The 15262-nt window shown below is 39.4% G+C and overlaps 1 protein-coding gene across 1 annotated transcript in view; it reads right to left on the bottom strand.

Annotated features, from left to right (window-relative positions):
* The window catches only part of LOC110571335 (cytosolic beta-glucosidase-like), a 90278-nt gene that overhangs the window by 32233 nt on the left and 42783 nt on the right, over nucleotides 1–15262 (bottom strand). Inside the window, 1 exon segment of the mRNA XM_021679429.1 lies at nucleotides 456–464. Within this exon segment, the coding sequence (XP_021535104.1) occupies nucleotides 456–464 (9 nt within the window).

Here is a 15262-nt window from a genome sequence, read left to right on the forward strand (position 1 = left end):
TCTCTTTCTCAGCGACTTCTTTTCCCTCACCCATGCTTTTCCATCCATGCTGCCCCTCCTTGCTATTCCTGGGCCATATCAGGTCAGATCCCAATTCACAGATTCTGTCCTGGAGCTTCCCTCTGCCCAGGAGCTTTTTGCCGAATGTTTGCACTCTTCACTCTCATTTCCTCTGAGTCAGTCCTCAAACAACCCCTACTTGGTGGTCCTTACACTGCAACCAGCCTTCACCTCCACTCCCAGTGTCACTCTGCTCCCAGAGTCTCTGGCCTCCATGTGCCCACTCCACTTTATCAATCCTCTCAATCACCCCATGAAGAAAGTGCTGTTATTACCCCCATTTTATAGATAAAGAAACTGAGGAATAAATGGTGTAATTATCTTGCCCTTGCCTGTTAATCCCTGAAGAGAGTGACCAGGGTTTGAAACCAGGCTATCCTACTCTAACTCTACACCCTTCATCACTCAACTAGACTCTATCGCTGTTCTGGGGAGAAGGAAATGCCACTTTTCCCCCAGCTTTACTGGGGGAAATTTATATAATTGATCATATAACATTGTGTAACTTTAAGATGTACAATGTAATGAGTTGATGTAGGTATCTATTGGGAAATGTTGCCCTGGCAAACACTGCTTTCAGAGTGAGATCAATGCATCGGACATAGGCCATACCCCAATGCCGGTGCATACTTTTTGCACGTCATTTCATTTAACTGCCGAACGATTTTGTGAAGTTGACATGGTTCCCTTTATACAAATGTGGGGACAGCTCTTTAGAAGAGATTAGGCAACACAGCAAATGAGAGAATTCACATCTTCTTCCAAAATCTAGGTCTCCACTACTCTACGCTATTGCTAATCATCTACTGTGAAACTGTGTCCCGTAGGGTTAAGGAGATTGAAACTCGCAGAAAGTCTAAAGCTTGTTTTTCAGAGAATTGATTCCCCCTAATCAGCTACTGGGCCTTCTCAGACCCCACTAACAAATCCACTAGCTGTCTCTGCAGAAGCCTGGACTCAAGCTCAACTGATATGGTTCCAGCCTAGAAACAAGCAAGGTCCTGCAATCCTTACCAGAGATAATAAGCGCAAGACCCCATTCATTTTGTACCAGCTCTAGGAGCATGCCCATAGCCCCTTCTCCTTGTCCTAAAATAACCTCCTGACATCACGGGCTGCATTTTGCCTCATTCTGATGTTTAGTCTCCACCCTAAAGTGAACATGGGATGCATGGTACATACGTGCTTGCTTGATGCACATACTCCCCAACTTCACTCATGAATAATCTAACTTTCCCTGGCCTTTTATCAAGATGTATGTAATCTCCACCCCTATGGTTATAAAAAACTTGTTCTCTCCCCCTTTGGGGATGCAGATTTGAGGCTTGCCCTCCCATCTTCTCATTTGGCTGCCTCTCAAATACTTTCCTTCCCGTGTATCTGATGTCTCAGTGATTGGCTTTGCTGTGTGTCAGACAGATGGACTTGGGTTCAGTTACAGCTATGGATTATATGGGTATTACATAAATATGAATTTGGAATGGTTAGAGGTAAGACTCCCATATGAGTTGGGGCCTTCTCAAAGACAGAAATTAGTAGTTTGGGTGTATACTTGTATACAGGGGCTGATGGACATATGCTTTATAGGATCCATTCCTTGTGGTCAGAGCTAACCTTTACATAATCTACATATTTTGAGCTGAGGGATCCTAGAAAGTCTGTTACAATGCATGTAATTCCATCATTAAAAATGAAATCTTTGAGTTATGGCATTACTATACTCCACTAAACCTTTTAAAATTACAACGGAGTATTTTCTAAAACTCTTTCTTTTGTGACTAACAAAGACCCAGACCTAAACAATAAAGGGAATTTATAGACCTAGGTGGAGAGACAAGTCGGCCTAAGGTAAGGTTTGATCTAGCAGCTCAAATGATCTCCCCAAGGACCCAGGTTCTCTCCATCTGTCTGTTCTAACTTCTATGATATCTGCTTCAGTCTCAGGATTCCCTCAGAGCCCCTGAAGCTCCAGGCTCTCCCCTAGGGAATGTAACACAGTGTCCAGAGTCTCAGACTTCCCTTTCCCATACCACACGAGGAAGAACAAGTGTCTCCTTTCATAGCTCCAATGGAAGGGAGGAAAATAATCTTTGTGGAAAGGCCAACAAATGTCTTCTTGCATCTCTTTATCTCTGATTAGGTTATACCCATTTCTATGCTCCAATCAGAGTGTCTCAGGAATGAGGTTCTCTGACTTGAACTAATTAGAGCTCTTCTTTGAAGCTAACGATGGAGCCATTCTCGCTGAAATTAGGTGGCTGAAATGGGGACCAAATGAATTGCTCGAAGGAAACGTGGGACGATGTTAGAAAAGCTACCACATGTCCACTAGGAAAGAGTAAGGTATAAAACCATTTTAGGTTTTTAATACTTTATCAGGATATCGGTCTATCCACTGATTGCCAAGTGTGGCACCTAACCTGACACAAGACAATGAGCAGAAGAGTGTGCAGAGGATGTTAATGTGGGTGGGTGTTGGGGGGTGGCCTTTCATCTCCTGAAGCGAGAATTAGTAGAGCAGGCATATGCAAGAACTGGGACAACCTGAGGGGGATTGAGTGCCTTAGGTCACCCTTGAGTATCAGAAGTTATGAGGCGGAGAAAGAGGAGGAAGGCAGAGAGCTGCGAGAAAGAGGGAGAGGTTTTACCTACTTGACAACTTTGCCTTCTCTGGGAGGAATGAGCTGTAGGATGGGCAGGCTACAGAATGAAAAGAGATTCTGCAAAAACAAGCATACATTATAGAAATTCTCAGATGGGATGATCCTCCCGAGAATTTTGTTATATCCTAGCTAATTAGCCAAGGAGATAATTCATTTTACTCATGAGAATCCTGTTTTCCCTGAGGAGGGGATATATTCAAGGTCTGCAAACAAAAAGAGTCCCAGACTACTGTGAGTGCTGCTAAATACCAAACATTCCTTCTCCCTGGCTGGAGCCCAGCAAGGACAAAGCAAAGACAAAAGATCTGGCTTTGGGAGTAACCACTCCCCCCACACTTGGCTCCACCTCCATCCTTCTGATCCTCCTCTCCCCTCCCCTAGCATTTAGGCCTGGAGATAGCTCACAGCCTGGGAATGCAAATCCCGGAGAGAATTCCTTTTGTTACTGCCAAAATACACAGGAGGGAGAATCAGGCAGTATGACGTGGGCGCAACACAAGGGAACAAAAGGCATGCCCAGTGCTCAGTGAATTAGAAGAGCCTTACTGTGTAAAAATGGGTGATAGCATCACAGACCTGTACCCCTGAAATAAAAAATACATTATATGTTAATAATAAAAAAGAAAAATGGGTGATAGCTGACAACTGCAGAGATGCTCTTAAGTAACACAGTTTTCCCCAGTACAGAACAAAGCTGACCAGAGTCAAAATGAAGGTGTGGTTACACCTAAAGTCAGGATGTAGCAAGAGAAAGAAGTTTAGCCGTGAAAACATAGGAGTTGGACAGAGTTCTGGACCAAATGTGTGCTCAGCACATCCAGGGACTAAATGCCCTAGACAACGAGTACAGTTTTTTGTGCCCCCCTTGGAGGAGTGGCATTAGATTAGAGGTGGGTGCATCAGGCTACAAGATGCTCTTAGTCCTTGCCATGCCTTGATCACCTAGCCAGATTTTAAGATTTTCTTCTGTTTCACTTACAGCTTTCTTCCAGAAAGAGAATGTGTTGATTAATTGCTACAAATATCTTATGTCCTTGACAGTTGTATTTCAAGTCATAAATTAATAAATTGGCATTTGGGTTTATATATCAGTGTCTTGCAAGTTGCTAGATACGTGTCTATTACATGAGAAACTGATATACTCTGGGAATGCTGACAACACTTCATTTTCTGAACAAGCACAGCTGAAGAGCAGAGCCATCACTGGCTAGGATAATGTCCTCGGAAAGGCCTTGCCCAACTGCCTGGATGGACTCTCTAGGTGTTGTCCCTTTGGCTCATGCCTTTGAACCACAACAGCAATGCAGGGTGGTCAGCAAGATCAACTTCATTCCAAAAGATTAGCCTCCACTGTAATTAGAAGCTTGGGAGAGACCTTTATGTGTTGAAATTTTAGGGCCACTTCATTCAAATAGTAAAGAGTCAAAACACCATACAGGATTTAAGAGCTGTAGTGAGTCCTCATTTTACAAGTGATGACAAAGAGTCTCAAAGAAGTCAAGCAACCCATTTAGGGTCACATGTTTTTGACAAAAACAGGACCCAGGAGTCTTGGTTTAAGTCTCCGTTTCTTTCCACTGCACCACAATGGTCCCTAAAGACCATCAAAGTTATCGCCATAGCCACAAAAAGCCATCTTTTGCATTCATGGTTGTTATTAAGTGAAGTAAATTTGTAAATATAGCCAATTCCAGTCTATGTCCTCCCTCCACCAAAAAGTATAGATATTTTTCATTGCATTTCAAAGGTAAAATGCTCTGACTAGTATGTAATCAAATTATAATTACCCTGATGGGTCTTTCTTGTCCTTATTATAATGATCCTAAGACTTCATATCAAATTTCAATATAGATAAAGCGAAATACTAATTTTAGTAAGTTGTCAGCTCAACATGAGTTCTCATTTTTACATGACACACAGTAAGTTGCTGATAATGTCACAGACAGTCAAGTGTTAATTTTGGTATCAGGAGATTATACTGTTTGGCTACTTGAAGAACTGGCATGTATCCTTTTATTGGGTAAAGAAAATTACACAGGCCGTAGTATTTTCCTTTTTTGTCCTGGCTGATGGGTGACTCAACAGTAAACGTAATGCTCAATCACAGGAATTATTCTAGACATGTTTTGGGATATTTGCATGCTTCACTCTGAGCCAGCCATACTGGGCTCAAGCCACCTTCAGGCAGAGCTGCCCAGGAAGAAACTATGTAGGGATGATGAAGAGTGGAGAGTCTGGTAATGGGTAACCTATGCTACATCTGGGATGAACTAACTAAAATCTTAGCAAAATAAACATCCAGAAAATTAGAACAAATAGTGTATCGGACTAGAGAGAGAAACCACGTACAATAAAATAGGAGTGAAACACATGTTAGCTAAAGATAATGAAATCTAAAGAAGAAAGGGGCTAACCAGGACAAAAATCCTGTGAATTCAGTATAAGTACTATGTTTGTGAGTGTCTTGATTGGTTTCCCAGGTTAGATTCCTAGAGAGTTGTTTTCCTTTAGTTTGGCAGCTTTGTTACTAATCCGTCTAATTAAACATGTTAATTTTGTTTTAAGCCATGTCTATTCCTATATGAAAGCAAGTAGACAGAGTCTAAAATATGTGGATGGGCTATCAGTGACCTTTCTTTAAAAATCTTCACTCTAGGCAGTCATGTGCCTGGAGTGTCAAGGAACAGCAAGAAGGCAAGTATGGCTGGAGTAGAATGAGGCAGAGAGAATAATAGCAGAGAAGATCTAAGAGTTTGAAAAAGAAAGGTTTTCACTATTATGCTGTGTGAAATGGAAAGCCATTAAAGGGCTCTAAGCAGGATATTTATAGGATCTGACTTATGTTTTTTGTTTGTTTTGTTTTAAAGATTTTATTTATTTATTTGACAGAGAGAGACACAGCGAGAGAGGGAACACAAGCAGGGGCAGAGGGAGAGGGAGAAGCAGGCTCCCTGCCGAGGACTCGATCCCAGGACCCTGAGATCATGACCTGAGCCGAAGGCAGACGCTTAAGGACTGAGCCACCCAGGTGCCCCGATCTGACTTACGTTTTAAGAGGTAACTTTGGCTGCTGTACGATAGAGAAATGGGGCACAAGTTAAGAGCCTGTGACATCAGTCCAGGAAAACATGATGGCACCTCACACCTAGGTATTTGTAGATAAAAGAGAGAGGGGAGACAGAAGAAAGAGAAAAGACAAAATAGGTTTTGGTCTCAAGTCATTGTAAGTATGGAATTGCCATGGAACGAGATACTGTGCCAATGCATAGGACATACAGAGGATGAACAGGACACGGTGGCTCTGAGAAGTCACAGTCTAGACAAGGAGATGGATGAGAAGCAGGATATTAACAAAAGCAAGTTCCGTTTCTTATACGCTCACTTGGTACCAGGCACTGAACTAAATATTCTACAAACACGACATAACTCAGTCCTCATAATGACTTGATGTGGTTGATACAATTAGCCCTACTTTACTGAAAGAAAACTAAAGCTCAGCAGAGTAAAAGGACTTGCCCAAGATCTAGAAGCTGAGAGATAGAGAACTGGTTTGAACTCATGTCTGTCTAAACTCAAACTTACACTCTTAACTACTATATTTTAGTCTACCTCTAGCTCAACTTAATCTGAGGAAGTAAGGTGGGCAGGATATATGAAGCATGCCCATGAGTACAGGGAGCAGTTTACCTATGACAGAATGATTGCACGATCACTTTTAATCCATAAAACAAGAAGGATGGACTCAATGATTTCCATGGTTCCTCTCAGCCCTAAAAGCCTATAATTTTAAAACATGGTGATGCTTCTTTTCACTAAAGTGAAAGTCATTTTTACTCCTTAAGACTGAATAGCATAAAACACAATTCTCTTATTTACACAAAGCTATTCCAAGCCAGGCTGAATTGAGCCTCAAGCCTTATACTTTGCCCATTTTGAAGGGTAAAAAAAAAAGCAGGGAACATAGAAGGGTAAATGAGGAAAAGGAAAAGGCACATCAAGGAAGTAAAGGCATAGTCATAAATAAGCAAGGGAAATAAAAAGGAGGTTTGGAAAATTGTCATGTTCCAGAAAACTGAAGCATTTTTACATCTTTTATACAGAGACACCTTGGTTATTGATGAAAAAATTCAGTGACAACTAAAAAAGAACCCTGTATGTAAACAGAAACTTTAATTTTCATAGTCTTTCTTGTTCCAAATCCTAGTTTGTAATATCACACCTTCAATTTATCACAATAGCAAAATCATGAGAACATATTTTCACCCAGAGAGGACATAAATCATGTATAGCCAGAAAAAGATAATGCAACATAGTTATGTTTGCCTCTGATTTGGGATATGTCTGTGAGATTAAAGCAAAATTTGGCCTAGATTTAAGGACTCAAAAAAAACAACTTTGGTTTAATTAGGATGTAACAAGCAGTGTGTTTTTCTTCATCATCATCACTAAATTTATAGTGGGCTTCCATAATGTATGTATCTCTGCAGCAGTATGCAGCTATGGGTATGCCAGTTGATTTGCTGACGTTGGAGGCAAAGTTACAGTGAAATGGTCACAAGGTGTGCCATTACCATGAAAAGGAAAGGAAAATCTCTGAACTCTAGTTTTTAAACCATGCTTCATGGAACCAGAGCATCCTAGTCCTTTTCTCTCTCTGTGTCTCACTTCATCCTCCTTTAGATGGCTCCATATGATGTCATTTACGTAATGACACCTCAAATTTTCATTTGAAGCTTTTAAAAATGTGTAAAACTGCATCTAAGATTATAATGAATGGGTTAGATGTTTAAAGATATAAATAAAATTGAAGACTTTGCCCTGTATATTAGAATAAGTATTGTTTCTAAGTACTTTCTGGGGATCGATAGGGGAAATGACATTCATTTATTATAATGGCTATTATTTTCTTAAAACACATGCTAAACAGGAAAATTGCAAGAGGATGTTCAAATAACATAAACAGCTCACAGAAGAAATTCAAATAACTGATAATAAAACATTTGGTCTTCTCTGAAATTAAATTAAATATAAATGAAAACAAAAACACATGCAGATAGATAGATAGATAGATAGATAGATCTCATGTCAAATTAGCAAAGTGTGTGTTGCATGTATGTGCCTGTTTTAAAGACAGTACTCAGTATTGGTGAAGATGTGATTAAATAGGTATCCTAACAAGAATTAAGGAAAAAAAGTTAATTTTTAGAAATCAATTTGAAAATATATAATGAAACACATTAAAGTGCATAATTTTGACCCAGTAATTTTCTATCTAGAACTGTACCCTAAAGACATAAACAGAAGCTGGGTATAAAAGATATTCTCCAATAAATAAATAAACTAAATTAAAATTAAAATTAAAGGTATTCTCCAAAGATTTATCATGATTTTAGATAAGCTGCAGTGTGAGCACATGCATCTAATTCTCCCAATCCTCATATTCCTATAGAATATTTCAAAATACACATATTAGTGATTCTCAGCATTTTCTGTACATGAAAATCTCCTGGGGAACTTGTAAAATCCCCATTGCCCAGGCCACACCCTGGACACTTCAATTAGAATCTCTCCATTGCAGCATTATTCACAACAGCCAAGACATGGAAACAACCTAAGTGTCCATCTATAGATGAATGGATAAAGAAGATGTGGTGTACATATATAACGAAATATCATTCAGCTCTGAGAAAAAAATGAAACCCTGCCAATTGCAACAACATGGATGGACTTCAGGGCATTATGCTAAGTGAGATAAGTCAGACAAAGAAAAACAAATATTGTATGATCTCACTTATATGTGGAACCTAAAAAAAGCCAAACTCATAGAAACAATAGAATGGTGGTTGCCAGGACATGTGGGGTGAGGGGAATGGGGAGATGTTGGTCAGAGGGCACAAACTTGTAGTTACAAGATAAGTAAGTTCTAGGGATCTAATGCATAGCATGGTGACCATATAAACAAGACTGTATTACATACTTGAAAGTTCCTAAGAGTAGAACTTAAATGTTCTCACCTAAAAAAAAAAAAAAAGTAATTACATGAGTTGATGGAGGTATTAATTAACCCTATTGTGGTGATCATTTCATAATATATACATACATCTAATCATCACCTTGTGTACCTTACAATTATACAATGTTATCCATCAATTACAACCCAATGAAGTCAGAAAAAATAAATTAGAATCACTATATGAGATGAGGATGTTAACAAAAAAAAAAAGATTATTTTCACTGGGGGTGGAATCCAGGTGTCAGTATTTGTTAAATCTCACTAGTGTTACAGGCAAGATTAAGAAGCAGTGCTCCAAATTTTTGCTCTCAAGAGAGCAAAAACTAGACTATTAAAAAGGAGTGATGTAGGGGTGCCTGGGTGGCTCAGTCGGTTAAGCATCTGCTTTCAGCTTGGGTCCTGATCTCAGGGTCCTGGGATGGAGCTCCCCACTCAGTGGACAGTCCGCTGCTCTCTCTCCCTCTGCCTGCCCCTCTCCCCAACTCGTGTTCTCTTTCTCTCTCTCTCTCTCTCAAATAAATAAATAAAATCTTTAAAAAAAAAAAAAAAGGAGTGATATAGGAGCAATGTTTTCTCCCTGGTGAGATTATGCAAACTTCCATTTTAATACTTTTAATTTCCCAATTTTTTTGCTTTTCCAGCTAAGATCCTTTAAAAATCCTTGCATACAATACTAACTGAACACTCTAGGCCCTGCTGGCAAATCATTCTTAGTGACTTTAAAGCAATGGCTTGGGAAAGCTGTCTCCCTCATGAGCTCCTTCTGTACTATATCCCTTACGCAGAATACATTAATCTGAACTACATTTGGAGAACATATTTTTAATCTGGATTAATTTTAAGGTCAACAAATGAAAAGAAAGCACATACAAAGAGACTTTGGCCAGTGGAAGAAGTAACGAAGTCCCCAGACTATATAGCAAAGGAGTATTTTTTAAGGACTGTTCAAGTGTCTTGTATATTTACTAATATAGTATGAAATCAAACATTAAATATCTGGGGCTGTAAATCTACTCAGGGTCAAGGTGGCTCCCAATGTTCTGTTAAATAGTCTAAGGAAGCATATTAATCCCTCAGATCACTGTGATAGCAGGTGGATCAGTGACTAGAGCAGATATTACCTACATTAATGAGGTTCCAACACACTTGTTTCTGAAGTGTGTGAAAGAGAGAGAGGCCATATCCATGTGACAGCTGATGTAGGAAAAGACGTTAGGGTTCAGAGGCAATGGCCAAGAAAGAATTCTTGAGACGTCTTTGGTGCAAAAAGGTGGTTTTACGAAAGCATGGGGACAGGACCCGTGGGCTGAAGGAGCTGCACTGGGGTCATGAGGAGTGGCCAGTTATATACTTTCAAGTTGGGAGGGGGTTAAGGATAGGGTTAAGTCTCCCAGGTATTTTGGAAAAAAGGTTTCCAGGATCCTGAGGGGGCTAACTATTGTTAGGAAAGGTCATTTATTACTGATTAGTAAAAACTCAGTCATGAGACCCTTCAGATGTATAACAGTGGGTCCTATGCTTCAGGGATGATTGCCAACATGTATCTTAGGGGGTAGAGATAAGGGAAATTTCCAAAGGAATTTTGATATGTTAAAATAGGCTTACCGGATCCTGGGGGTTGGGCCAAGATTGCCTTTTGCCCTTAGCAGAGTATTAACACCGAGGCAGCTGCGTCCCTGGAGGAATGTCACTCTGCCTGTTTCAAAGACTTGTCAATGAGCTGTAGATAGTAAGGAAATTTAATAATTTTTCTTCTGACTTTGTTTCCCACATCAACAGCCAACTTCATGTTACTGACAGAGGCCAGAGAATTCAAACCAAAATGTTAGGTCATTATGTGATATCCAGATGAAACCACCCAAACTGTTCCATTCAGACGTTTATTTATTAATGTTCTCTACTGTGTGGAAGGAGATTTCCAAGTCAAACACTTTGTGATTGATTGAGGCAGATCTGACTTTAAAGAATTAAGTGCGCTTACTTATAATTCCGTAAAGTCTCTACTTTATAATTCATGTTTTTGTCATCGGTGAAAATCACAGAGATCCAATTCTAATGCAAAAATATTTATCTTGACAAAGTTTGATTAAATAAAGCCAACACATGTCATCCTGAGCTCAGAATTCCTATTAAACTTTCAAAACCAGAAGAGAAGTGAGCCAAAGAAAAGAAACTTGCCTATGCTAGAATCTTTTATGTCACAAAAGCAAAGCCAGAGCTCCAACTGGGGGACAAAAGTAGGACTTGCCTATGAAGTGGTATTCTGCACCATGTCCGTACTGCTGGGCATAAGGTTAAGTGTGACCAGTAGGTTGGCGATGTTCTGGGACTTCATAACTTCAGACTGCTCTAATGTGAAGGATGTGAGAATTACATTAGGGCCTTGGCTAAAACTCCCTGAAATTCACAGAATTTAGGATTGGAAGATGATCATGTCCAGACAGCAGCTGTGCCTTATAGATTTCTGTATCCTCCATGGAAGCAAGTGCACTGTGGGTACTCAATAAATATTAGGCGATTGCACACACTTGTGGAATGACCCTCCCACATGGGGCAGACAACCTCTCAACAGCGTCTTTGACAAATGGGCATCTGGCATCTGCTTCCACACCATCTATTGACAAGTATCCAATGATCTCCTGAGGACGTTCATTCCCTTATTCAGCCCCACTAATTGTTAGAAAGCTCTGTCTTATGTTAAACTGAAACTTGCTTTCATGTAATGGGCCCCCACTGGCCTGAGTTCTGCCCTCTCCAACAACACAAAATGAATCTTTTTAGTCTTGTACCTGATAGTTCTTTAACAGTTTAACAAAAACTAAAAGCCCTCTCCCTGTTATGAGATCATCCTAGACATTTTCTTCTGGGTATGATTTAGATTGTTAATGTTAATGCTCAATGGTGCCAAGGATGGAAGATAATATTCCAGACAAAATTAAGAGTGATGCTATTATACCCTATAATCAGGAGATCTGACACTGTGAATACAAGTAAGGCAGATTTTTAAACAACTACAACACATATGTTTGCTTCCATGAAACATATTCAATAATGTATACCAGGCTTCTAGTCTTGACTCCTTCCAAATTTCATTTCTGAACCAGGAATCTGATCATGTCACTTCCTTGCCTAATATTCTTCAATGATTCCCATGACTTTCATTCAATCAACAAAAATTAATATTGAGTTCCTATTATGTGCCAGGAACTATGCTATGTCCTGGGGGTGGAGGCAGGGGCAGAAATGATCAGGGAAGCATGGTCCCTTCTCTCATCAAGCTTATAGTCTATGGAGATGTGTCAGGAAACCATTAAACAACTAAGAAATACAATTTTGGATAAAGAAAACAGGTAGAAACTGATTGGAAATGAAGGTCATACATTAGTCAGATCCTCAGGGAAAGCCTCTGTGAGGAGGTGAAATTTAAGCTAAGGCCTGTTTGATGAAAATAAACAAACCACCATAAAAGTAGCAGCAAGCTTGTTTTTGCGCTCTCCCCTAATGAGCTTTTTGTCATCTGCAAATTGGAAATGCATTCCCTCAACTCTTTACCCAAATCATTGATGAAAATGTTGCCTGGGACAGGGTCAAGAAGGGAAGTTTAGGCACCTAAGGGAGTTTCCTGCTAGACTGTCTCATGCAACGTCTAATTGCAAGGACTTTGCAAAGCAAATAATAGGCTTTTAAGATTTCGAAAGCAGGGTAGAGTTTGTCCCCTACCAAATGCCCATAAACAACAGAGGGGACATTGCACTGCCTCTTGTGGGGTTGTTTTCCTCTCCAGTAAAGCCACCTAAGGAGTACCAAAGGAACTTTCCATGAACACATTTCAATGTATTGGCACTTGTAGTGCTAGCCTCAGTGGGAGGCTCACAGCATGGCACCTCAGCCCAATGCCATTCAAGCTTCCTTACCCAGAGCCAAGACATATATGTCTCCCTGGACAGCTTGCCTTCTCCAGTAGCATATTGCTGAGTTAGCAGATGACGTCTGGTAGGAAGCTGTGCTGTATACGTGTCTACACAGGAGGAGCTTGAGGGACGTGTTCTGGACAATAACACTTCCATACGGTATCACTTGACCCTGCCGCTGGTCCTCTGTGACCTGGAAAAAAAAGGAAGCCTACACATCTTCCCTGTGTTCCTCATTTGCAACGTATTATCTCTGAAGAAGACACATTTTTTTTTCCCAACCCCTGCCTTTAGCTGGAAAGATCTCATGTGAATTCTAAGCACAAATCTTTGATTTAGATTACAGCTGCTAACCTGTTAAGCACACTCATTCACCCAAACTCTTGATATCCTGTGGGTTTTCTTAGTTTGGGTCCCCTGCATAGAGGGTGACTGCTCTGATCATGCAAGTTCTACTTTGAGAAAGTATGGAGGACACCCTTGAAATAAAGTGATTATAGATTTGCTTAGTCTTTGCGACCATTTCCCAGAAAATGTAATGTTTTAAAGAAAGGGAACCTCATTCTAAATGGTACAAAGACACCAGGTGGGCTAGCTGAAGGCCTGCTTCATAAACTCCCATGTAAGAAATGCCTTTCAAACATGAGCTACTCAAGGATATTCAGTGCAGCACTGTTTGTAAAAGTGAAAAAAAAAAAAAATATCCATCATCTGGACTCCAAATATCTGTCAGCAGGAGAACAGAAAAATAAATGTGGTGTGTTCACATATCAGAATACCATAGATCCATCAAAAAGAATGAGTTAAAGCTAAAAGTATAAACATGGTAAATCTTAAAGAATGTATTGTTGAAAATGGATAAGTATATTGTGAAGCTATTATGTAAATGGTATAATGCACAAAACAATATACAAATGGGTTATGGATACATACATTTGTAACAAGATGTGTATCTAGTGCACAAGCGGACACACATCAACTTCAGGATCTGGGTTATCCAAGGTCAGGGAGGGAGCAAAGGGGATTTGGACAGGAAGGGTACAAAGGGGTTTCACCAGGGTCAATTTTATTTATTTTATTTATTTTTTTAATGTGAAATACATGTGGCAAAATATGAACATTTGTTAAATCTGGGTCACAGTTACATGGATACCTGTATTTTTCTGTATGTTTGAAATAACTTTTTTTTAAGTGAAAGAGAAAGGCAGTTAAGCTTCATTTCCCCAAAGGAGCTACTATGTTGCTTCCCCTCTGATAATGAGATCCCTATTATTCAGCGGCTTTCCAATTTTTCTTTTTTTAGCAACAGAGTCTTCCTTTCAAATGAAAATTTTTATGGATTCCTAATATATACAACGAATAAAAACTGAGGTGCCCTGGAACCCCACTTTCTCACCCCCCCTCTATACAAACTTACAGTCCCCAAAGATATCTCCATGGAACCCAAGACTCCACAGAGCACAACTTGAAATCACAGATGTAACTTTTGGTGAGTCCCCTTTGACCTGGACGCCAGGACGCTTCGAGCTAGTTTCCAAGCTTTATGTCAACAATCTATGGTCAGAATGTTTGCATTCTTCCCCTTTTCCCTCCCTCTTCAGCTTTATTAGCTGGTATTTCTTTTTATCTAGAGCCTGAATATAATAAAATGGCCAATCTTCAATAATTGACAAAAATTAATACTTCTCAACAAGTTTAAACTGGCATTTCTTAACTCTCCTTTCTACCATCATTCTCAATAACAGATTTAACAGTGCTTGTGTTAACCAAAAGATATTTTAAAAAATAGAAACACGAAGAGAATTTTTTCAAGAAGCAAATCTCCCTTAAATAAAAGGAAAGTAATAAAAGACTTCAGGTGAATGCAATTACACATATTTATAAGAGAATACAGCATTAGTAATGTCAAAAGTCAACAAAATAAAATACATCATATAAACACCCTTCAACTACTGACCAACACAAATATTTAATATGACATTTTTGTGACTAAAGATGTATCAGTACGGAAAGCTAGTAAAGATATTTAAACTTCAATTTTGTTAATGTCCTTAAGTTTTAGCATTATATTTATATTAACATATATTCATTTGTTCTGCCACATGGCCTTATACTATACTTAGGAAAATGTCACATTTTGTTAAAGAAGCCTATTCAATAAAATATTGCAATTGACCATTCTGATATACCAAAGTTCAAACCCATGGTTCCCAAACAATTCAAAATAGCCCTATAATGCAAATATGGTTTGTTAAACATGAAACATGTTTGTGGTAGCTAAATAGATGTAAGTTTGGTGTAGCTAAAGAAACAGTGATGGTGATACCATTGAGTTGCTGGCTTTCAATATATGTCTATATAATGAGAAAAAATCACTTTGGGGTAAAATTACACACAATAGCATGAAACTTACCTTATCAAATGAAGGACAGCTACCTAGTGAGTTGAGCCTCAGAGAAATCACAGGATTATAGCAGAATGCTAATTGTTGCTTTCTGGCTATGCACCCAGGCTTCCTATCCTTACCTAGTGCTCGCCCTGACATTACCAAGGAAGACTTCTACATTTTGACAGGAGCACCCTAGCCAATCCTGCCTTCACACCAGGGCCAAGAG

Source organism: Neomonachus schauinslandi, chromosome 2 (genome assembly GCF_002201575.2).
Source record: "Neomonachus schauinslandi chromosome 2, ASM220157v2, whole genome shotgun sequence".
Lineage (NCBI taxonomy): Eukaryota > Metazoa > Chordata > Mammalia > Carnivora > Phocidae > Neomonachus > Neomonachus schauinslandi.